The sequence below is a fragment of the Saccoglossus kowalevskii genome, chromosome 16 (assembly GCF_978046115.1).
Source record: "Saccoglossus kowalevskii chromosome 16, keSacKowa6.1, whole genome shotgun sequence".
Taxonomy (NCBI): Eukaryota; Metazoa; Hemichordata; class Enteropneusta; family Harrimaniidae; genus Saccoglossus; species Saccoglossus kowalevskii.
The window spans coordinates 23,646,680-23,672,450 of record NC_140656.1 but is presented as its reverse complement, the minus strand read 5'-3'; the positions used below and the strand labels follow the sequence as shown (position 1 = coordinate 23,672,450).

General features: G+C 33.9%; 1 protein-coding gene across 2 annotated transcripts in view; it reads left to right on the top strand.

The window, feature by feature from the left end:
• LOC100375657 (uncharacterized) overlaps positions 1-25,771 on the top strand; it is a 74,948-nt gene that overhangs the window by 32,048 nt on the left and 17,129 nt on the right. For both annotated transcript variants that reach the window (XM_085491246.1, XM_002731292.4), the window contains exon 2: positions 22,855-23,016. In XM_085491246.1, coding sequence (XP_085347372.1) covers positions 22,855-23,016 — 162 coding nt within the window. The remainder of the gene's footprint in view (positions 1-22,854; positions 23,017-25,771) is intronic.

Sequence of the window (25,771 nt, the reverse complement as noted above, 5' to 3'; positions counted from 1 at the left end):
AAAATGTCACTTCTTAAATTTTTTTATCAAAAACATATCTATTTTTTTTTCATGCAAGAAAAACCCATTATAATAATTAATCGTTATTTCATCACATTTCAGGTAAAGTATAAATACCATCACATTATTAACTCATTAAGTTGTAGACTTTTCATCTGCTTAATGACATTATTACACAGTTATGATTAATAACATTGCTAGTTATTGAAAACATGTTGTATACAAACACTGTAAAGCCGTTTTGACATAGCTGGATTATTGTCATGTCGGTAAATTAAGATGGAATGGAATTGATAGTGTATTATAGGTGGGTGTAGAAGTGATATAAGAGTTTTGTAACTGTGATGTATGGAGGTATATAAAAGTGGTATAATGGTGTTTTCAACTGATGTATGGGAGTATAGAAGTGGTATAATAGTGTTTTGTGACTGATGTATGGGGTATAAAAGTGGTATAATGGTGTTTTGTGACTGATGTATGGGGTATAAAAGTGGTATAATGGTGTTTTGTGACTGATGTATAGGAGTATAAAAGTGGTATAATAGTGTTTTGTGACTGATGTATGGCAGTATAAAAGTGGTATAATGATATTTTGTGACTGATGTATGGGGGTATAAAAGTGGTATAATGGTGTTTTTTTACGGATGTATGGGAGTATAATGGTGGTATAATGGTGTTTTTTTTACGGATGTATGGGAGTATAAAGGTGGCATAATAGTGTTTTGTAAATATGATGTATGTGAGTAATAATATGGTATAATGGTGTTTTGTAACTGTGCTGTATGGGAGTATAAAAGAAATATAATGGTGTTTTGTAACAGTGATGTATGGGAGCAATAAAGTGGTATAATGTTGTGTTGTGACTGATTATGGGGGTATAAAAGTGGTATAATGGTGTTTTGTAAAAGTGATGTATGCGAGTATAGAAATGATATAAAGGTTGTTTGAAACAGCACTAGAAAATAAAGAGAATGCTGGTTTGTTTAATGATCTTACAATAGGAAAAAAAGAGGTGGCTATCAAGCCAGCATCTTTTAGCTTTTGAGGTTGTCCGCAAGTGTGTATCTGAGAGAATGATTGTGTTGTAGCTGGCTGTCTTGAATCTTAGTCTGTGCCTATATTAGAAACCCATTCAATGTTTATAAAAAGAGTTCCATTGTCTGCAAACTGTGTCACTGGCTGCACCTACCGTCAGATTTGTTTCAGTAAAAAAAAACTTGTGTTACTTTCTGCATCGAGCTCACAGCCGAAGGCGAGACTTATGCTATTTAATTATGAATACATTGAATATTAAATAAAAAGTGTTTTTGTTTTTTTTTGTGGTGAGTTACAGCTATTATCAGGCCGAGTCACGTGTGTTTTGTATGGAGATTGCTTACAGGTCCAGTTAAGGTCATTCACAGATTGTACTTCAAGAATAGACTGCCAGTGTCTTTTGTTTAATGTCCTTTATTTAGAATGTAAAAACAGCTACTTATTTTCACTTAGTTGTCCCAGAGCAGCTTCAACCAGTTTTCCAAGCATCCGTCCCTACCTCCATCCCCACTATCCAACCCCTTTCCATCACACCCCACCAAATGCCATCCCCTCAAATATGTTTTTAGTTATTCATTGTACCCGAAGTAGTAGTAATAGCCAGCACATAAGCCGTTTAGCGCTGGTTCTATTGTCTGACGGGACAACAACGCTTGCAATGCCCCCAAGCACTATTGACAAATTTTTGCATTTTTTTTATTCATTCAAACGTTGCAGTTTAAACCCAGACAGACACCTGATGTTTGGAGTCTTTATCGCTTAGTCTAGAACATGTCCCCTGCCTAATCTCTTGCAATTTTTGGTTTGTGTGTCTAATGTGAATAATATTCATTTCTACATTTTATATCAGTTTTTGTGTTTTTTTATTTATTGTGTGTAATATTTAGACAAATTAACCAATTGCGTTAATGAAAGACTGTTTTTGAAAAAAAAAATAAAAAACATAAATTTCATAACCCACTGGATACTCAAATTTGTATGTTGGTGTTTTAGGGTTCTACCATTAATTTTGTGGGGAGCTAGGCTAGAATTTAAACGCTTGAATAGATGTGCGGGTTCTCCACACAAGACTCTGAGAGAACAAAAAAAAAAGTACATAGCACATAGTAGACCATGAATAATCATCTCAAAAAGTGTGGTCTAGCTACCACCCCCACTTTTAATAATGGTATACCTCTTTTTCAGAGTGAGCTGCCCCAAAGGGGGTGTTTGGATTGCCAAAGGATATGGTAAAATGGCATGGACTATATGGCGTCAATATTGTAGTTTATTATATCGGCATTGCTCTGCTAGAAGTTTTCCTAAATTAGATGTTGGCAGCATGTCTTTGCTATGTTTAACGTTTAAATTATCAATTAGAGATGGACATAAAAATAAATCTTGATACGAGTACTTCTGACTGTTAGTTGCATTTGCATTGAAAAGCATTATAATGAAGTTTGGTATATTTCTGAAATCGTACGTGTTCACCCCAGATTCCAATTTTCAGTAAACTCTTAATTTCTAGGTTACTAAAATACTGTAGAATACTTTATTTTCACGTGAAATTAATTTTCGCTATTTTCGCTGAAGGAATGATTCAGTGAAAATAAAATCCAGCGAATATACCGGGGTACCTATAATTTCCTGTATTTTACATTAAATTTGTCAAAAATCGATGTAAATTAAGTCCATACAAAGCATCAAAAATGTTTTTTCAGCGAAAATTAATTACAGCTAAAATAAAGTATTTTACAGTAATTGTATTAGAAGTACTCCTCTAATATATGCACACATAGACCAGAAAGTGCATTTATGGTGGATACCATGGGCACACCTCTGTAATTTACATACCTGCATATGCTGCTGGTAGAGGAAATGTGGTGTTTAATACTTATTCATTCCATTCATGCATAGTAATAGGTACAGAAATAAAAATATCATAATACACTTAGTCTGTGTTTAGTTTATCATTCTACTGATAGTGATGTTTTTTTTTTTATAAAACAGATAAGTACAAAAAAGTACAAAAACAAAATAAAAGGAATATAATGAAAATTATCTTGTTTAATCAGATATACCTGAAAGTATGCTAACAAAAATCACTCCATGTTTTAAAATAATGCAATCTACCGACTTACTGGTTGTCAGGGTTGAAGTCCACTATTATGTCATTATGTAGAGGGTTCAAAGGTCATGTGGGCAAAATGCCCAGTTTAATAACTTCTGCAATAATTATAGATATAAAAGATTTGTTTGTTATCAAGTTTTAAAATGACCCAATAGCCTGGTGCAAATTTGTCACCTATAGAGGGCGCTTATCATGGGGCCATATTGAAATTTAAAAAAAAAAAAATTTCAATCTGATTTAATGTGAAATGATATTTTGATCCATGTTTTCATTTTTTGTAATGTTCCACAATATAGTTCCATACAAAAATTGTGTTTCTACCAAAGAATGGTTGATTGAAATTTATTTCAACATGAACATCAGCTTGGCTTAATCAGTCTTTCAGACAAAATTATTTCTTAGATTTAACAAAATAATAAAACTGTATATTAACTAAAACAAATTAAATAAAATTTATCAATTGTTTGTAAATACTGAATTCTTTTGAAGAAGTAAAATTCAGAAGTATCAAAAACAAATCCTTAGGACATTTTGTATGTACCGTATACGCGAGTCATACAAGCGTTTCAGTTAATCTGTTCGTAGTTATTTGTATTTTTAGAAGATGCAATCCCTTTTGTTTTTACCCAGTGGCTATAATCCTAAAATCTGTCTGTTTTAATTCACTCTCGTAAATTATCTGTTACATTTTCACTTGTCTGTTGTATGCCCCCCTCAAATATCACAAAATAAACACCAATTGACTTCATTGATTTTTTTTTGTCAGCATTTGTGTTTAAATGTGTTATTTAATTTTGGTAAATTACCCTTAAAAAAAAATATAAAGAATTTGTTTAAAAAAAAAAAGATGCCTTGTCACGAAAATCATGAGCTCAGTATTGTCCATCTTCTGTGCATGTATTATACATTTGTCTATATGCATGAATTGCTGTGGTTTTAATCTAAAGCCTTTGCCTGGGGGCATGATCATCGTTTCGTGTTCACATGATTTATCCTATCCTCTTCATGTGTATCACAATTTAGACGCGATCATCGTTCCATCGTCAAACATGAAAAAAAAGAGCTTGTTTGAAATTCTCTGGTTTTCAATTTATTATGGTAATACTGAAATGGTTGGCTCAAAAGAGAAACCGTTTATAAATTTTATCATTGTCCAGGGAAGTATCCATGAAAACGTGTATCCATATTGCCTCATCAATTGATAACCTAAATAAACCATATGTATGTAATTTCTAAATATACCCATAATCACTTTTGTGGTGGTGGCAGTCTTGAAACCTTAATTTTTTTACAGTCAAGAAACGAATAATTAGCGGTTCAGTCGAATATCTTGAATCATTGACAGGAATTGAAGATTTAGTGTTTGCTGTACTTTTATGTCTTCTACATATTAACTGTTGGCAATTTATGTAAAATATTTTTGTGTGAGACAAATGTGCTTTAATTTTCCGAGTCAGGGGAAAAAAAAATCATGGAATTTTGTAGCATTGAAAATTGTCAATGGGGGAGAAGAGAGAAGTCACAGTGACATTCCTTCCCTGTGAATATTTTTGAATCATCAAATTGCAACATTTAATAATGTTGGTGTTGATATATAATTTGTATGTTGTATTTAACATTTTCCTGAAAAAATTGTTAATCAGTGCTATGGAATAGAATTTTGCCAAGTGGCCAATCAGTGCTATGGAACATGTGCCAAGTGGCCAATCAGTGCTATGGAACATGTGCCAAGTGGCCAACCAGTGCTATGGAATGGAATTTGTAAGTGGCCAATCAGTGCCATGGAAGGTAACATGTGATGATTGGCCAATCAGTGCCATGGAATGAAACTTGTGATGAGTGGCCAAACAGTGCCATGGAATGAAATATGTGATGAGTGGCCAATTCGTGCTTTGGAATGGAATTTGTGAGTGGCCAATCAGTGCCATGGAATGTAACTTGTGATGAGTGGCCAATCAGTGCCATGGAATGTAACTTGTGATGAGTGGCCAATCAGTAACATGGAATGAAACATGTGATGAGTGGCCAATCAGGGCCATGGAATGTAACATGTGATGAGTGGCCAATCAGTGCCATGGAATGTAACTTGTGATGAGTGGCCAATCAGTGTCATGGAATGAAACATGTGATGAGTGGTCAATCAGTGCCATGGAATGAAACATGTAGCAAGTAACCAATCTAGATTGTGTCTCAGTCTCAGGATATGGATTTAATTTGATGTTACACATGGGGTCTCAGTTCTAGTAAACATCTTCGGCCCTATGTTTACTAGATGTTTACTAGTACCTCAACCCCAAACAAGCTGTTAACTACCGTTAATGTTCTCGTAGCCGTTCTTTGACTTTCTGATATCTTGTTTGCTAGATGATAGACTGGAATGACTTGTTTTCTTACTCTTATGCCATCTTGACATGCAAATATCGACACACTGCCTGCTGATGCCGTTTTTTTCACTGTCATTTTGACTGTTCATGCAAGCTATCAGCAGGTGTTTTGGGGAAGTGAGAGAAAGAGAAGTGAGTGTAGTGTTTAAAACTAACTCTAATTGTATTTTTTAAATTGAGATTCTGTAAATTTTATCCAACCAGATATATTTTTCTAAATCAATATTTGTTTTACTTTACACAATTTAAGAACTTCTACAAACCAACATGGATGATTTGTTTTTCAATAATCAACTTTCAGGCCACACTACCAAAAATCTATAATATTTTTAATATGCCTTTTCTTTAGAATCTAATAAAAAAAACACTATTCACAATCATGAAATTTATTTGAAGTTCACAGTTAGTAACCTTACTTTACCTAATGTATTTCTCCGAATAGGGATCTCCATGTACAGATTTTTCTCCTTTGTTAAAAGTGTTGTCGACTGACGAAAAAATAAAATGGGCCGTTTCCTCAAAAACATTGAGATCTCTTTTCACGAAAGACAAATCAATACATATTGTTGTGTGGGCGGCGACCTTCCAAACATCTGCATCGCCCTTTTCAATGTATTCTCGTTTTCCGTTATCTTTGTCAGGTTAAAATGCGGCATTGCAAATAGAAAGAAGAACGTGTGCAGAAACAATTCAGCAGACATTTTTTTACCCCCAACAGACGACAATAAAATAGGTTCCAAAAAAGAAAAAAATCTATTGTAGAATAACATAGGGTAGTGGGTGTCTTTAATAAAAGGGGTTGCATCCGATGTCTCTGTTGCATATGTCTGACTATTACCAGTGTGTGTCAATTGTTCTGGTGGCCTTCTTACAGCTGGTAGTCAGTTCATTGTTGTGGGTTTGTTATGTGAATCAGTGTGAAGAATGAACCTCTAACCGTGAATCATGGTAAATACTTGCTCACAAGTAAATACTTACCGGTACTCATATTTTCATTCTACCACACGTAATCAATCATATTAAGCTTTAATTAAACTTGAAGAAAAAAGATGAAGTTAACTTTTTAACACTGAATGCTTTTCCGGTGGGTGGGGTAAATTTTCTGTGTAAATAAATAGTCCATATATGAAACTATTTTAGGTATGGTGCCTGAACTTGATTTTGGTACTCCAGGGGTCAATACAAGATTGGATAATGTCTTTTGTGCAGCATTGTCTTGAGTTTTGAGGATGCTTAATTTCGCTAATGGAACTCTTATCTGTCACACGTTGCTCACAGGGAATTCCCATTTGTAGGCTCTACTGTCATCAGATACTTCCCAATATTAGTACTAAATTTGATATTTTCCCGGTCACATGAGATAAAACGTTTGTTACCCTTGTTAGTTTGCGTTTCTTATAATAACATTTGTAATATATTTATCTGCTTTTTAACTAATTTGTAATACCTCGTAAAGATATGGATAATGTGTAAATACCAGGATTCACAGTAGATCTCAAACCAAGAATTCATGCCTTTCGTTTGATATGCAGGTAGTCCTTCATTTCACTCGGATTTGTGTCATTGTACAATCCCTAGTCCTAATAAAAAGACAACATTCTGAGCTGCTCATGGTTTTATCGGTACCTGCTGAAATGCAACAAACGGGAGAAATGGATCTTTCTACACTGCTGTATTTATTTACTTGCTTACGGTTTATACTGTATTTAACAGATCACATGGCTGGAATGCCTTGATCAGCAAAACATTCTGACTGAACACTGAATAAGACCTATAATTGCAGTGAAACCTGTCTCAATTGAACACCAAAATGACTGATAAAGTTTTTCTGTATCTTACCGAGGTGTTCTGTTGTAGAGGTTTATTTATTGGAGCTATAAGTTGATAGAGAAAGGAAATAAAGAAAAAAGAGCTTAGTTTAAGCTGGTTTCCCGATTAATACGTGTTTCAGTGTCTGTTGAGAAACTCCTTTAAAATACTGTAAAACCATTGATTTTCATCGGCATTTAATTTCACTATTTTGATGATTTGAGCGATTTCACTGGATTTGAAGTTCCCAAACATTGCAGTGAAACTGAGTTCTATTTTCATTCAATATCTTAATGCGGATTTAATTTAGTGATTGTTTACTTATCAACACAAATAACAAAATTAAAAACCTGTGAATAATTAATATGTTTACAATATTAGAACACAGACATGAACACATTGCATACAAATGAAATTACAATTTATATGCAGTTTGCAGTGCTGTGGTATCTATGTGTTGATACATTAGAGGCTACACAAATATTACTCGTATGTACGGGGGCAACACACAGAGTATCACACATGTTTTACTGCGTACATTATAGGCATCATACATCGCTATGGATGTCAATGTGTTAAATCGTTTACGAAAAAAAAAAGATTTTGAAGAAAATTATTTGTAAATTAAATGTTCGTTGTTGTCATAGAAACATAGCTTTGTCTTTAAAATATTTACTTTTGTGATGTTTTACTTAACATGCCTATAGTGTACAGTGTATCCAGAGACGGTGAATGCCATCACTAGATTACCTCTGAAGCGCATAGCTCCAGAAAGTCGTGATTCATGGACAAGCCGACAACCAAATATGGTCAAATTCATTCTTTCAAAAAGTACTTGTTTTTAATCACAAAAAGAAAAATCCATTTAATCATCTTATATTGGAGGTTCGGAAACTTTTCAAATCTAGCCAACAATTTTATTTTCATTCCTAATTGCCTCCCAGTGCAAGTACGTTTACTTAATTTAGTAAACACAAAGAAGGGACCTCGTATCAAGCCAAGTACGTATATATCTCATAATGCGTCGTTTTCATATACTCAGCTGTGTGGCATTTTGGTCATTATTAAAATTCAATATCCTCAGTGAAGAGAAAAAAAAAAAGATTGAAGAATAAGAAAAGGGAAAATGGGTGATATTGATAAATATATATTGTTCTGCACCACAAGCAGCTAATATCTCCAAGTGGCCAGCACAAAGGAAGCAAACCAGGAGGGGGAGCGCAAAATGGTTAATTTGTGTAAATGAAAAGGCGTATGATTGTAAATAACGACAGATCCCCGTACTCTGTAAATGGTTTTGCTGAGTGAAATTGAGTCAGCGTTTCACGATTCCAATTATGTGACATGCACAGAGAAAATGAATTAATACCATGACTGAGACCCATTTACCACATTGTGGTAAATTAATTTTGGGGAACGACTTTCTGAGCTTGTGGAATAGTAGTTATTAAAAAAAATATAGAGAAAGAGACACCGAGATAGAGTGAGGAAAAAAAAATGAGATGTGATGATAGAGCGAGCGAGGGAGAAAGAGAAAAAGGGGAAGATAGATCCAGGGAGAAAGACACACAATCAAATAAGTCTGATCTTTTTATGCTGCGTTATCAGAAAGAAATGCACTGACACGACTGAGTTTAATTTTTTTTAAAAAGAAAAAAAAACAAAAAAAACGCAACTTATTATGCTTCATAGAGAAAATGAGAGAAGTTGGCTTCTTTCGCAATCGTGGCTGGTTCTTCTTTTAATGGTAATTATTACCAACCACCGTCTCATTAGCCATTCTGTCTCCAGAATCTGATTGTCTCTTCGCTGTCTCTCGTTCTTATTTGTTTTTTTTCCTTCAATTTATTTTCCGGCGTAATATGGAGATTTGGCTTTCTTTTGTGACCTTCATGAAAATGAAGAACACGACTACACAATTATACCAACCATAGCCGTATCACTTCTTTTCAAACATCCTTCTGTCACCTTGTTGAAGTTTGTCTGTCCCACACAAATAATAAATTACAAAAAAAAAAGCATCACGTACACAACTTCTTGAATATTAATTTATTCCTCATGCTTAAAAATTTTTTTTTATCTGATGTTAGATTTTTGAATTTTCTCCCCCCAAACTCCTAAACTATTCTACTCATTGCAAGTGTCTCTCTTGTACTGTTAATATCAAATGGTGTCAGCCTGCATTTTCTTCCAACTAATTTTCAAATGATATCTCGTCCAGTCTTGGTTTGTAATTTAACGTATCAGTACCCGTCCTCATTTCTCCCTTTAATATTGGCCTATAATATTATAATAAATTCTTGATTTCTGTACTTGCTTCCTGAGTATTAGTAATAAATCAATTCATTACTCAAATTAACTTGTGATGTATGATAAAAATGAGGATAATTTAGAACAGTCTTAAGGGGGAAGTCTTTTGAAAAAAAAGGACAACTTTTTTTTAAATTTTTAAACCTGAAAATCAAAATTTTTTCAATTTTACTGTTAATTTGTATGTTGAAAGCATGTTCTACTGGAAAAAAATTTGCAAAAACAAGTAATTTATACATTATTCGTGACTGATTTGTTGTCGTGACATGATGTTGAAAAGAAGTTAATTTGAGAACAAAATCTTTCTCAGTGTGTGTTCGATGGTATTGTGAACTATCATAGCTGTTAGTGTTTACTCTCCTGTGCTAAATTTGTATATTTTCCAAGTAAACATTTATGTAATGTACTGCAAAATGTTTCATTGCCAGATTTTCCCTCGCTAAAATGTCGGGGAAAATATTTTTTTCTGTAATTTTACTGATTTGGGTATTCATTTTGAACCAAATGAACTGACTACTACTAATGCTGCAGATTTTGCTCCCAAAAATAAATTTTTGATAAAAATTTTAAAGAAAATAAGCAGACTACTTTGCACGATGTGATAGAAATTTACAATGGTTTGTTTGATTTTTACCAAAAATATTTTGAAAATTATTAGCCTCTTTCTAATAGTTACCAGTGAACATTTTTTTTTATAGAATTGTGGATATAGGTATGAAAAAAGCACAACAATGCACAATGCTACATTTCTGTTAAGAGGGCACCCTTTTAAATTTTAATGTAAGCTAGAAATAATTTGTTCCAATCTGACAGGAATCCTACAAAATACCGGTTCAAAATGAAATTAGCAGAAGACGAAATTTGGAAAGCAGAATTAGATAAAGAAAGGGAATAATAGAACTTCGTTTCTGACTGTGTCGTCTGATGAATGACTCTTTTAGGCTGTCTGATGTCGATTTCCCCGGGGTGCCCTATTTTGGTTTGAAATCGTCTGCCTCTAACTGCTAAACCGTGCAATCCGGATTGTGTTACTGTCTGGAAGTACAAATTTATGAAAAAAAAGAGAGATTCTACATCATATTGTACGTGAAGTTAATTCATTACATCATGTGATCAAAAAAAAAAAATATTTCATGTTTTAAAAATTTGTGAGCAATATCGTTGTTTGTAGCATAAGTAGCATGAACAAATTTGTCAGATTGACAAAAAAAAATATTACCCCCAAAATAATAACTCCGCAAATGTTTGAAATGAAGACTGTTACTGATGAAGGTATGACTCATAGTTCAGTAGTAATAAATACCAGTTATAAAACTAATATTTTTTTTAATGAAATTTATTATTTTCTTAATTAGATGTGATTAGATTTTGTTAGACTAGATCAGATGAATTATTTTTAGCAATGATAACTTCATAGTCTTACTCTCCTCCCAATTGATAATACCCTGCAGTCTTAATAATAATGCTCTTCTGTTGGCTTCCTCATCTGAGTCTCCTAACTGCTGTTTGGTTGTTGGTCATGTGACATTTATTCCTGAACTTTGACCTTGTGAATCCAAGTCATGTAAATGTTCAACTACTTTCAGTTTTTATTGCTTAAATCTTTTTTTCTGAGGAAATGATAGTAACCAAAACTTGGGTGTATTTGTGTAATATTTTATAAAATGAAAAGGTGTGATTGTTGAGCAAAATACTAAAAACCAAAAGTATGTTATATTTTCTTGTCTGACTTTCACAGAAATTGAACCTGGTACAACCCTATATTATTTTTAAAATGACTACATCGTAAAAAAAGCAATCTCGGTATACTATCCGCAAGTGGCATAGAAATTAGGAATTATTTGATAAGTCTTATAGAAAACACTGAAACTTTCTACAATAGTTCTAAATGTCATACAAAATTATAGAGAATCTTGGTAAACACCATAGAAAACAACCAACTTACTATAAAATCCTATATGAAATGATGGACAAACTTGATTTAAACTTTACAGGAAACACTAAACTTAAAATAAAATCCCATATGAAATGATGGACAATCATGGTACATGTATAAACCATATAGGAAACAACATAATTAGTATGAAAACAATAGACTGTTCTTAACACCCATGGCAAACAAGAATTTATTAAAATGCTATAACATAGACCTTTGTTAAAACCATAGAAAGCAATGGAATTTGCATTGGTAACATTAATCATTGTGGGAACTAGATCTCAAACCCTCAACAGCACTTTGAAAAGTTTCCACAAGCCACAAGTTTTATCAATACAGATCTTGTGAAAAAACACACTTCATATATCCTTTTTTTTTGTGTTCATTTTCTTGTTTTTATCCACTATGATCTGAAAAACATTTGATTGTAGTGGTTAAATCACAACATACTTGCTGCACTATGGCACTTTTTTTCGCCTCAATAATGTGCGATAATGGGCAAACACTCAGGCAAGACAGGCAGGTGCAAGTACCTCTTATTGTTGAAAGATAAACACACAGAACTTCAAGTGCCGAAGCCTATCACACGTTTATTGACTATTACCTGCGGGCTATGGTGGCATATTCTATTGCACGTTTCTCCTCCGTACAAAGTCAATGCTATAACAGTGAACAATATTGATTCCTTAAAACCTTCTCATTTCACTATTTAAGTTGGATGAATCAATTCCAAGTTCGATTTTTGATTGATTTTCGCCACTGATCACGTAGCTTTCAGTTTATCTCAGAATTTTTTTTTTGCTTTTGTACTATACTACGACTCCTAGTCACAGTCTAAATTCAAAAACACTTCCCAAAATTTTAAATTTTTTGGATTTATGATTAATCAGTGTACGCATATCAGGCTATGATTGCCACATTGTTTCGTGAATGCATTTCGGTACCCCCCCCCCCCCAAAAAAAGAAAAAAATCCCAGAATGTGGTGAAAAATTCCTGTGAGAGCCTATTGGATTAATCAACAGAAAATAGACTAATTTGAATTTTCATTAATAGTGGCCCAGCGTATATATCTGACTACATTTGATGGCTTTATTTATGAAACAACGTTAGAAAATACTGTCTTTCTGTTATTAGAAATACGGCATATTTTCTACATTTTATCTTTTACAGAAATCCTTTTTCACTGAAAAAAATTATAAGTTGCAAATGGCATCAGCAAAATTAGATAACAATTTTACTAAAATCATAACATATATTTAAGTTCAACTTTTATTTCATATAAAATTTTATGGAATAAATGCGTGTGGTTCACGCATGTACGGATTTCTATTCGTTCAATGTACTTGAAATGTACATGTGTACCTGTTAGTGGCTCTTGATACTTTGTTTTTTCAAACTTACATTCTAAAAGCCATTAAAAATACAAAATTATTAACTTGATCATTTCATTGGATAATTGTAGTCCTTTCGTCAATGAATAAATATTTCAATTTTATGTTAAGCCTGGTACAAAATGGAGAAATGTTCAGCATGTGATCTCTATTACACGAGATTTGCTTCCATTTTGAGAGCTCTAATCATTCAGTTTCAGAGCTGATTGATAATTCAAGTTAGGGAAGCTGATATAATTATGCAAATCTAACCATGTGGTTTCAGAGCTGATTATTAATCAAGCTAGGTGAGCTGAAATAAATATGCAAATGTAACCATGTGCTTCAGAGCTGATTGATAATCAAGTTAGGGAAGCTGACGCAAGTATGCAAATGTAACCAAGCAGTTTCAGAGCTGATTCTCAACCAAGTTAGGGGAGCTGACATAAATATGCAAATCTAACCAATCAGTTACAGGGCTGATTAATAATTAAGTTAGGGGAGCTGATTAAATATGCAAATTATTCACTGGATTAAGCATATCATACATATCATAATTTATAAAAAATAATTTATCACTAATATTTAGGGAAACAAAATCCAAATTTTACACTTAAGTTGTGATTCTAGGGGTGACTAAGGCTTAATGATCATAATTCTTCTTTTCCAAAATTTTTCAACATTTTCTTTAATTTGATTTTTTTGAAACTTCAATGTGTACTATAATGGCGATGAAACATCAAAATAAAATTAATAGAATAGAAGAAAACAATCACCAAGTTATATTTACCAATGAAAGTAATCTAACAAGCAGAAAACATTGATCCATGGGTAAAATGCTACAACAGCGATGATTGTCATTCCGTTTAGATTCTATTCTTTGAACACAGTAAGGAACTTTTAGTAGGCGGAGAGACAAGAACCTAATAGGGAAGCCAACCTGTGAACATAGAATGCTGTCTCTTTGAGAGACGCACATGATATCCCATCATGCCAATTTATTCGTCGACGTCAATTTCTACCTCTATCAGCTACACTCCTTGGCCACATCTCTTCACCCTTGGTTGCCTGGAAACATGCCGTTTTGGATAATTTCCTCCCAGCATGGATTGTCCATACCTGCTGAGTAATTCCAAATGCCAATATGATTCGCCATTTCTCCATTGATGAGGGAAATAGTTTAACGACTCCACTGTTACCACCTAATCATCTTCTACTCATGGTTTTACCAACGAATATTGAAAATATTGGCCGTAAATTCAGATTTTTCTGTTAGTTTTTGTCTTTTTAAAATTTTGCAAAAATTACATAATCTAAATAAAATTTAATAATCTTGATATCGTCTTATCTGAATAAAGATGTATTTTGTTGCTAATGACATAGTTTGAATTATCAAAATTTTGCAAATTTGTATCAAATAATTGTCTAGTGTACAAAATCATGTATTCTTCCTTGAATAATTTTTTTTTGTTTCAAATAAATTAATTTGTCTGTGCTTCGCAGATTAGCTCATTTAATCAAAGACACTTGCTCTTGGCTTCCAGTCTCTCTGATTAAAACCGCACCATCCTGATTGAAATTAAATTATTCAAATCACCCAAAGGACTCAGGTCAAAACAAAACGCTATTTAAATCGGGGAGAAAGAGTGAGCCTGATTTGTTTTTTCCCTAATATAAAAGGAACGTGTGTTTTGGTCAATTTTGTGATATTTTAATAATCTGTGTAAAAGAGAAACAAAAGTACAAAATATGTAAACAACACGATAATGTGTCATGTTCTCGGGTTACATATGGCCCTCACCTATGAAAGCTTGAAGCATACCCAGCTGTCTAGGTGTTGTTTACATGTGTAGAACCAGCTGACTTGGTGTTTAGATGGGCATAGCCAGCTGTCTAGGTGTTGTCTACCTGTACATAGCTCGCTGGCTAGGCATTATCAACATGTGCATAGCCAGCTGTCTAGGCATTATCTACCTGTGCATAGCCAGCTGTCTAGGCATTATCTACATGTGCATAGCCAGCTGTCTAGGCATTATCTACATGTGCATAGCCAGTTGTCTATGCATTGTCTACCTGTGCATAGCTCGCTGTCTAGGCATTGTATGCTGTAGTTCTGTACTTGTGCATAGCTGACTTGGTGTTGTCTGGATGGGCATAGCCAGCTGTCTAGGCATTATCTACATGTGCATAGCCAGTTGTCTATGCATTGTCTACCTGTGCATAGCTCGCTGTCTAGGCATTGTATGCTGTAGTTCTGTACTTGTGCATAGCTGACTTGGTGTTGTCTGGATGGGCATAACCAGCTGGCTAGGCATTATCTACATGTGCATAGCCAGCTGTCTAGGCATTATCTACATGTGCATAGCCAGTTGTCTATGCATTGTCTACATGTGCATAGCTCGCTGTCTAGGCATTGTATGCTGTAGTTCTGTACTTGTGCATAGCTGACTTGGTGTTGTCTGGATGGGCATAACCAGCTGGCTAGGCATTATCTACATGTGCATAGCCAGTTGTCTATGCATTGTCTACCTGTGCATAGCTCGCTGTCTAGGCATTGTATACTGTAGCTCTGTACTTGTGCATAGTCTGTACATCCCGTTGGTACCCTGAATAAATTTGATGAAAAATTTAACAAAAAACACCGCTCATACTCTTTACTGTAACAAATTTCTCAATACGTTTTATTCTGTGTATCTATTATAGTTTGTGTGTGTACTGTTTGCAGAGCTGTACAATAGCGATCTAATTAGTGAATGATCAGGTTTGATCAGCTTCCCATCATGTTTCATTCTTTTTGAAGCAAGTATTTTGCTGTTACACCATACATACATACATACTACATGCTGAACAAGATATAATATTACTTTCAATGATTTGTTTGTATGCAAAAACTACATTTATCATATTTATTTGTGTGGCGCAAATATATTTTTGCAAATTAAATATGTTACAAATTAATTCCTATTGTTCTCATCAACCTGCTAAGCATTTAATAACTGATCGAGTGGTCATTGACTTCAGTTTAAACCTGTACTCAGTCTCTTCTAAGTAGAAAATTTAATAACATGTACATTTTAAATTAATTCTAAGAAATTAAATAATTATCTTATTTGAAGTTATTAAGGTGCTACAGACCATTATAGCAAATCGTTTCAACAGTACAGGTATATGTTACATCCCCTCCCCTCCCAACCAAAATTTTGTTTTTTCTACTTCAATGAACCAATTATTACAACAGAGAAAAAATGCGGAAATCACCATATTTCCCAAAGGTACTGATAAAAAAATTTAAAGAAACTTGTATACATGGACATCTTTTATTAAAACCCCTCCCCTCCCTCTCTCTTTCACTAGAATCCCCACCTCCCCAATATCACTTCATTCAAACAGATTATATTTGCAATGACTTAGCCTGTACAGAAAATCTTTCAAATGAATCGCTTTGCGCAAGGATTAGATAGTGTAGCTCATGCACATGTGGTCCTATTGACTAGAGCGCTCGCTGTCAGTCTACGTTGTGAGGAAGCAACTACTTTATTCTAAAGAAGGGGTGGGGAGCCCCTGAGGCATGGATGAAAAATTCTTAATTGAAACTCCAGCTTGTCGTTTTCCCCCATGTATATAAAAACACCGTCTGCGGTATGCGACTAGATACGGTAAATTGGTGGTTTCCGCACAGACACACTGACAACCGAGTTTCTCCCAAACTCTTTAAAAAAACGTGCGACCCCTAATTTCTATAATAGACTAGACAACATGTATTACACGTGATATGCATCCTAATGGTGTATAGCATTGTAAATAATCCAACTCCTGCCCTAGGCAAATATTTCCCATTCATTTGCATAGTTGGGTTGTCCATTATTAATCCAGGGTTGATTTTATGTATTTGCTGTGGGCAAACATTTTTTTTCCCCGGTCACCGAATGCGTATTTCATTAATAATACAGTAAAACACACCTCCTTTCACTCGTTGTCCCTGGTTACTGACATCGCAATTACCGTAGTGTGTGGAAGGTGTTTGCCCAGAAAGGCGATAATTCGGTTCACACTAAGGTACACACATCAGCGCTTTAAAGTTTAATGCATGTATTACCCCTCCTCTCCCTCAACCATATCTGCTTCGCTTTCACTGTGCCAAGTCACAGATGGAAACACACACAATACGTGATGTCAAAGGTCAACTAGCATGTATACAGTCTGCTTTGTTATAACTGTTTAAATTGTTATAAATCAGAACAAAATTGAAATCTTATAGTTTTTAATACTTCCGATTTCTCATCAGATTTACTGTATATTCACGCACAGATTCCTTCTAGTCTGAATAATTGTCTATCGTATCATAGATTCTATCGTGCAAAATTTCTTTCGTGAAAGAATCATGAGTACATCTGGTGACGTTGCGTGAAATACCACGCTCAATTGACTACCTATTGAAATGTAGAAACTTTCGACAAAAAGAAAACGTACTCTCTAGTCTGGACTTGGGTTGTTCTAATGCTTCAAGGAAAAATAGGTGGTTTTCATCATCATAGAATATTCCTCTACCACATGCTCGGAATACTAAAAACTTGTATAAATCAACACATCAGTTAAACGGGTGCTACGCTCAATTAGTTTCCCACTGAATTGAGAAATATTCCGAGACAGAATATGGGTCGATCCATTGATAAATAAAGGGGTGTGCTTCACCTTTACATCACTTGTTTCTACACTTTTATGAAAAAAAGGAAATCTGAGTTTTCAAGTCTCTGATAGATAAAAATGGCAGTGCTTTATTGAGTTGAAGTATAATTAAAATAAAAATAAAATCCTTGTCGTTACAAATGAAATGAAAGAATCTTGCCTGGACCTGGACAGCAATAAACAACCTCCTCACACTTAAAAAATTGAAAAAAATAGCATAAATTAGCATAACTTTGCATAATTAAATATGTGAACTGAGTGTCGGTACCAAAATTTTAGTGAGAATAAATTAAGGGTAAAATTGTAGTTTTTATAGTTTTGTTTGTAATAGTAGTTTTCTTTGGTGTTTATCTCTTCTACCGATGTTTGGAAACTAAACACAAACGTGTTAGTTTTCTGCTAAAAAAAAGTCACAGTAAGACCTGATTGAATGAATTGCTATAATACGTGTTTACATGTATGTACATGTTGCCTGCTGCCGACAATCCAACAACAGTACAAAACCAACAATGTATTTACACGTTTAACAGTCGGTTGACTCTTAATAAACATGACGTTGATGTTGATATCTCTTCCTCTGTGAATAAACATGTCTCTTCTTTGTTCGCTTCTGCTGGGGACAGTGCGCTCTGTGAAAGCATTGGGTAGAGAATAGAATTACTTGACTTTGTGGTGACTGCGTAGACATCTTTCCTGACATTGTCGTCTTTGTTCAGTTTTCATAAGTAGTCTTTATAAGGGTGAGATAAAAGTGAACTGTCAAGAGGTCTATTTCTTCATTACAAATTTTGGTTTAACATTTTCATTTTTCTGTAATTTCTGTTAATTTTGAAGCAGATAGATCTTTTCATTTCCATACAGGTGGTGAACAATTGTTTTTCAACTGAAAGTCTTTCAGCACTGCAAGTACATTTTATTTTGAAAGTAGTTTATTCCTGTTTATTGATGTCTGTTTGTCAACACTAAAAATTAAACTGTTAATATTGGATGATAAAGTACATGTGTACTGTTCCTACAGCCCCAAAAGTTCACCCCTTGTAAAATTTCCAAATGTATTAATATTATTTTTTTTTAAAATTGTGATTGGTCAAAATATAGTTCTTTGCATAGTTCATAACTGCAGCATTGACACTCTGTAATATGGCTGCTTTTAGCCAATGACGTTGATTTTCACCAATTTCAATGGTCCTCTGATTTGTTGTTCCTCTTCTTGCTCCTGTTTAAGTGCGGGGATGAAAATCATCAACCCAAATATGGAAACATCTTTATTGTGTTTATACAGCCATATTTTTAATGTGTTTACTTTCTACGTTTCGTGGTGAAAGAAAAAAATCTTGTGACTAATGGCTTCTTAATGCACACAGCTTCCTATCTATCTCCTCCGCTTTGCTTGCGCCACAAGGCCATTATTGAGTGCTCCGAAATTAGGATCAGTGAAGTTTAAATTTTCGGGGAGGGAATAGCAGAGGAACGTGTAGTTACTTTGAACAGACTGAATAAAATGCCTGAATTAAAATGCCATTGTATGGTATAAATATTTATTAAATTGAGATCAGTTTGTGTCAGTAGAATGATTACTGCCACAGGCATTGCAAGGAATTATCGTAGAGACTTGTGGGAGTGTCTGTTTTTTTACATTGTGTTACATCAGGTTTTTACCTTAATAGCCCTAACTATAAACAATGTGAAGTAAAAATTAATTGAATTCTTGCGAAGCAATAAAAAAATCAGTTTGTAACATGTTTTTTTATTTTGCTCATCTTCACCTCCGTGAACTATTAAGATCACTTCGCTGGTGCTGCATACCTGCGCATTGACGCAGTCATAAAATGGAAATTGTTTAATGCGAGTAACTGCCGTGAAACACTGCGGGGCATAATCTTCATTTTACAGAATGATTAAAAATTCTGGGCACAGTGCAATGTGCAGTTCAAATTTAAATTAATTTCCTTACATCGCTTTAAATAACTGGTATTAAATTTTACCGTGTGCTGTCATAGTAATGAATGAGGCTGCAAATCAGAGAATGATTTTCCTCGAAATTTCATTTTGCGTTGAATCAAGAAGATGCAGGGAATGGGCAAGCAGGTGACGGCATGGGTGTCTGCGACAACTTCAAATTAGTGCCTTTTTTTTTTTTTAATTTGAGCGTCTCATAAGTTGAACATCGTGGATCCACGTAATGAAGTATTCAAGGGTTAGGCAATAATCATTTGGGTTGGTTGTCCGCTTTGTCGTTATTGTAAATGAAGAGAAAGCTATAGGGGGGTACATGATTGCATCTGTCCTTGTCTACGGTTGTTGTATTAGCATCGGGTATTGGCGTCACCAACTTCGCGCAGTTTCTACATATATATTATGTGTGATACAAAGATCACTATTTTTCGAGTGTCGTGTACCATGTGTTGTTGTACACGTAATTAAACTTACGAGTAAAATATTTAGATATAAGTGTTTCTACACAAAAATCAATAACTTGGAGGTGAGAAAATAAAATTGCATACAACACGTCTCAATTAAGTTGCCTGTTAAGTTTTTCGGTTCTTATAAACAATGTTTTACAAATATTTTGTAATTTATATCATCATGTTTGGGATTCTATAATTTCATATTTAACTCCTCAAATATCGCTTAGATATATGAAACATTATAAACTAAGTCCTAGTTTAGCAACTGCCAACAGCAGTAAAATCATAGACAATCTGCGCAAATCATTATAAATTAGTTTCATCTTTTAGCTAAATAATTTTTGAGAAAATATCCTTTTTTGAGTGATGAGCAATGAACGTCATGTACAGTACATGCATCACTGAGAATGTGGCTGGGATTTAAACATATTTCTGGTATTTGTCCAAGTCTATTTATTCAGTTACCAGATTTTTTTTTCGTTGTGATTATAATTTCCATATTTGCGATAACATAAAATGTTGAAATGAACTCATGACAGGTGACCCGTGAAATATGATGAAAACCATATTTAATTTTTTCGTCATTGGTGTTTGTTTTTTTTCATATCATAATAATGCTCTCTGTATTCTAATTTATAATGCTATTGAATGTTCTACGAGGCTGAATGTTTTATCTGGAGCAAAGCCTTCATAATCACTGTATGTTCGACAAAAGGATCTCCTATTGTTGATGCAACACCTGCCCATGGGTCAAATGGCCGTGCCACACAGCTGTTGTTAATATAGGAGATTATATATATGGAGCGTGTGTTCCAGTGCTAAGTTTGAGATGTTTGAAAATGTATTGGTAATAGCATGCGCCATTTTGATGAGATTGTATAAAAATGATATTAAAATTTTGTTCCTTGATTGCCTAGTCATTATCAAGAGAGAGACTAATTCAATGCCCATGTATGAAATTTAATTTGCAGTGTATTATGGGAGATTTAAAAAGTACCTGTATGGGGAGATTTAATTGGCAATGCATCATGGGGATTCATGCAACAGTCCTTATATGTACTAAATTTACAATGCATTGTGGGAGATACAAGCAAATTAGCTGTAAGTACATCTACGGTTCTATAGCTGCATCACAGCCCAATTAGGAAATTTCTGTTGAATTTAAAAATAGAACAATTCAATTTAATCTAAATTTAAAAAATGACCAGATTTGATTAGATCTAAATATAGTAAACTTAAACTTCCCTTGGGTTTAAAATAACATTTAATTCTGTTGTAGAAGTTTGGCAATGGCCTAATGGCTTCTGCCATAGAGTAGGTAGTACATTGTTGTTTGGAGGTGGGGGTGTTGTGGTGTGGGGGAGGGTGTCTGGCTAGGTTGATCAGATGATTATTGGCCAGCTGTTAAGCTTTTGGAATTTTTTTTTTTATAAATAACAGCTGAAATGGTGATGACAGGATTTTTTTTATAAATAACAGCTGAAATGGTGATGACAGGATTTTTTTTTTCGGAATTTGTTAAGGAATTAAAAAATTTTAGATTAAAAGAAAATTATTAGTTTTCAAATATCGGCTTCTGTCAAAATATACCTATATTATATAAAATATACAAAATTAGATTTTTTCTGTTTGTCAATTTGGGATAAAATAACAGTACATGTAAGTAAACAGAAACAGTTTTTGTGCAGGATATTTTTCAGTGAAATAACTGTACTAAATTAAAATTAAATCTTTTTATGCTTTTAGTTTAGTTCTAGAAACAAAAATGTTATTATTTTTTTGGTCAACACATTTTTTTCATTCATTCAGGTTTTCAATATGTCTCTATAACCAGTGAGTGGCTCTCTGTGGCATATCATTGTTTTGTGACTACGAATTACATAACATTTCTTATCACTGAAATGCTTGGTAATAGACTTTGTTTGCGTTGACACCAATTTCACGCTTGTTTAACCTTTTCGAGAGATTTACCTTAAAAAAAACTCTGACTCCCTCCAATCAAAAAAAATCTGATTGCGATTGGTGATTCGAAATGTGATAAGCTTATAATCAAAATGCAAGTCGTGTCACTAAAAATTTGCATAATAATAGAGAGCTGATACAACGTACTTATATCAGATAGCACATGTTTCTACCCTTTAAACCAAATGTCCATTTGAGGAGTATTTTCAAGTGGGTAGACAATTAACTAATGCAACTATTTCTTTAGTACTCTTTACTCTCATCTTAGAGTTTAAACTAAAATATGAAGTTTACAGACAGTTATAAAAATGGTTGAAATTGACTCAAATATTGTCTGTTGACTCCAAAATCAGGGTTCATTTTATATTGAAGAATATCATAAGAAGAAAGTACAGAAAAATGTGGGCAAAAACGTCTGGTGGTGAAAATGTTAAGACAGGGAAGTCATAGTGACTTTTCCAAAAAATCTTTAAATTATAAAATCGTGAATGTATGTACCAACAAAAATATAATGGTTTACAGTGGTCTTTTGTTGGTTACCATGGTGAAGTACCAGTGTCTGTTTCTGCCTTGCAAATGGCCGTCAAGATCTCATTGAGAATGAGTACGAGAGCCATGAGATTTGCCCATCAAAGTATTCCAGTTTTTTGGCATTGTTCCAAATGTTTCCCTCATCTATGTAATCATTGTATTTCCACCAATCGGATGGTTGCATATTTCTCCCATCATACATCACTTCCTTATAGAAGTTCTTTTTTTTTTCATATGAAAGGATACAGCAAAAAAAAAACAGTTTTATTTTGGTCCTGACTTTTTTTCACCCTTTATTATGTGTGTTTTCAGGTCAAAGTGTTGATCCCAATCAGGTGGATCGGCGGACGCTACACAAGATATCAGAACAGAAAAGAAGAGAGTCACTGAAGCATTCCATAGATGTCTTGAAACGTGCCGTGCCTGACTGCCGAGATCTTGCCGATCAAAGCCAACAGAATGTGCTTCTCCGAGGTGAGTTTTAGCATCGGCCGTTACAATATATATAACGTGAAACCACTTTAATTTTGTCAGAGAATAATTTTTTGAAATTTTGCAAGTCTAGGAAACTTTAATACAGTTTTCTGGGGTTCACAAATGAACTTTTCAATGTACTAGTAGGTCCTTAAAGACACTACTGGTAATTCACTAACTGGACCCCCTACCCTACTCAAAAAACTGAACAACAATGTTCATCTCTATGGCAACAGAAGTAAAACAAACAAAAAAGTTTTTAACAGTCTGCCCTCCTCTAGGGAAAGAAATATTATTTATTTTAAAAAAGTAAGTGTAGGGACTTTTTTCTTTTAAAAAGTTAGTTTGAACACTCCTCCCACACATGCTTGAAATCCTCTGTGTCTTTGCTTCCTTGATTCTGAGTATGATAGCACTACTTATAAATAACCACGAAAAGTTAGGAAAAATAAAAAAATACAGAAAAATGTTGCAACAATATTTACACAGTGGCAAAGCATCTTGTGTTTGCATCTTAGCAGTTCAAATTGAAAGTTTTACTCATTTTTATGCATTTTGTGTAATTTTTGTTTATTTTAGAACTGATTGGTACATTTTCTCATTTGTAACAACTCTTGATCATGATAAAAATATGAAAAAAAAATGTATTTTTTGAAAGATATTCAAATGATCTAGAAAAGTTTGAAAAATTATAGTCAGATGTGGCAGCCATGTTTTAAATCTTCAACTCAACTTGTGGTACTCAACTAGTTTTGAGAGGAGATAACCAATAATAAGTTATTTAAACTACCGTTCATTTTCATACGACTTTTCATTCCATAATGAAGGATACACTTTCAAAAAAAGAAGTACTTTTATTTGAACTAAATTTCCCCAGATGTACGAAATTGAATGAAAATCAGTAATAAACACATAGACGATCTCTCAGAAAACTGCACCTGCTCGTACAGACTTGTATGGTGTCTGTAAGGACTTCCAAGAGCAAAGAAGAAAAAAAACCCACTGAAGTATGTTGTCAGCAATGCTCACAGACGACCACTCTCCTTAAGAAATTCATTAACAAAAAAAAGTGTATTAACCAGGGAGACGCAACGCATTTGTTAACTGACAGTTTTTTGTGTGAGATTGACTTCAGGGATGCTTTTTTTCCCCATTACTCATTGCTTAATGCACTCGTCTAATGCACACCAGTATATCCAAAGTACTGCGGGATTTAGAGACTGTTTATTCCCCTTTCCCTCATGGAACTCTCTTCCCGGCTGGAAATGAGGCATCCTCTCCGCTGGATGTCTCTTGATGAGGCACACTGCTGCTGGTGATTGCCAGACTTATTACGCTACGTCTGTCAAGGAAATTGAAATTAACATGCCTATTTTTGTTACGAGTAATCTGATTGGAAGCAATCTCAATATGTCAGGTAAACAGGCCAATTAGGAGTAATGATAGCATGGAATAGGATTTAGAATGCTTCATGAACAAACGAAAAAAAAAATAAATCACTCATGTCCGTTTTTGATTGAGTATGTGTATGAAAATCGCCGTGACAACTTTCAACGTCTTTGTTGTGTTGAATATACATGTAGATATAATGTTATCACAAATGATCACCACCCAATAAGGGTGCAACCATGATTTTTTTCCTGTTTACAAGTCTTATATTCCTCTTAAACTACCTTTAAATCCCTGCTCTTGTGATACCAAGAACTAGATTTCGTTTTCACACCAATAACACTTTTATATGATTTTTTCATACTCTCACACAAAAATATTGATATTAAATTAAATTCAAAGATTTTCTCTGTAGAAACATTACAGTATAAATGAGTATTGGGAATGATTGCAAGTTTGTTACATGCTTCACCCTCCTAGCTCATCCACCCCTGTATTTAAAATGTACTAGTCCACATATAGAAAACCAACACACTGGTCCAATTCACCATGCATGGGCGTTTTTGGGGGTGTAATCCCCAAACTAAGTCAGTACTTACTGTAATATTGTTGAAACTGCTGATTATCGCAACTGTTGATTCAGAACACTGAATTTAGACGATATGAAAACTGAAATAAAAAATTGAAATCCTGTTAAAATGACTGGCACCCCCAAATTGCTTAAATATCAATGACAGGTTTCAAAAATGCGGTTTAAGTTTTATTTTAGTATTTTATTTGTCATCTGCCTGTATGTCTTTAGCTATTTAAAGTTTAAAAAAAAATAGTGCTCTTTTATTAACCAGTTTTTGATACCTGTGCATATTTAATGAGTTATGTTCTTCCATTCGGGGTACTAAAAACATGAAGACACAGCGACTTTAAAAAAACAATTTTTGCCTCACAAATGACATTAAATCACAGACATTCCTAGCAGCAAAAATTTACATCCATTTTACTTTCGTATATTTAACTTACATTGGATGTACTATACTGTCGTTAATTACAGTAGTTCGAAAAGACCTCATGCGTGAACCCTCAAAGGTCACACATCCATATTAGGGTGTCAATTCATGATCACTGAAATTTGTTTCCCTCCCAAAATGTAAGCAGTTGTCATTTAAGTTCAAAGCCGGCTTAACTGATAAAAACTGATATTATCTGGAATTGCCGCTATTATAAGACAACAGTACCCCCGGAAAGTACCAGGATGTGTGACCTTTAGAGGTCAAGCATAATGTCTATAATTGTCACAAAATTAAGAAATATCCCTTTTCATGTTATTGTATTGAAAGACGATAATCAGCTCTATTACTAGTTTAGATAC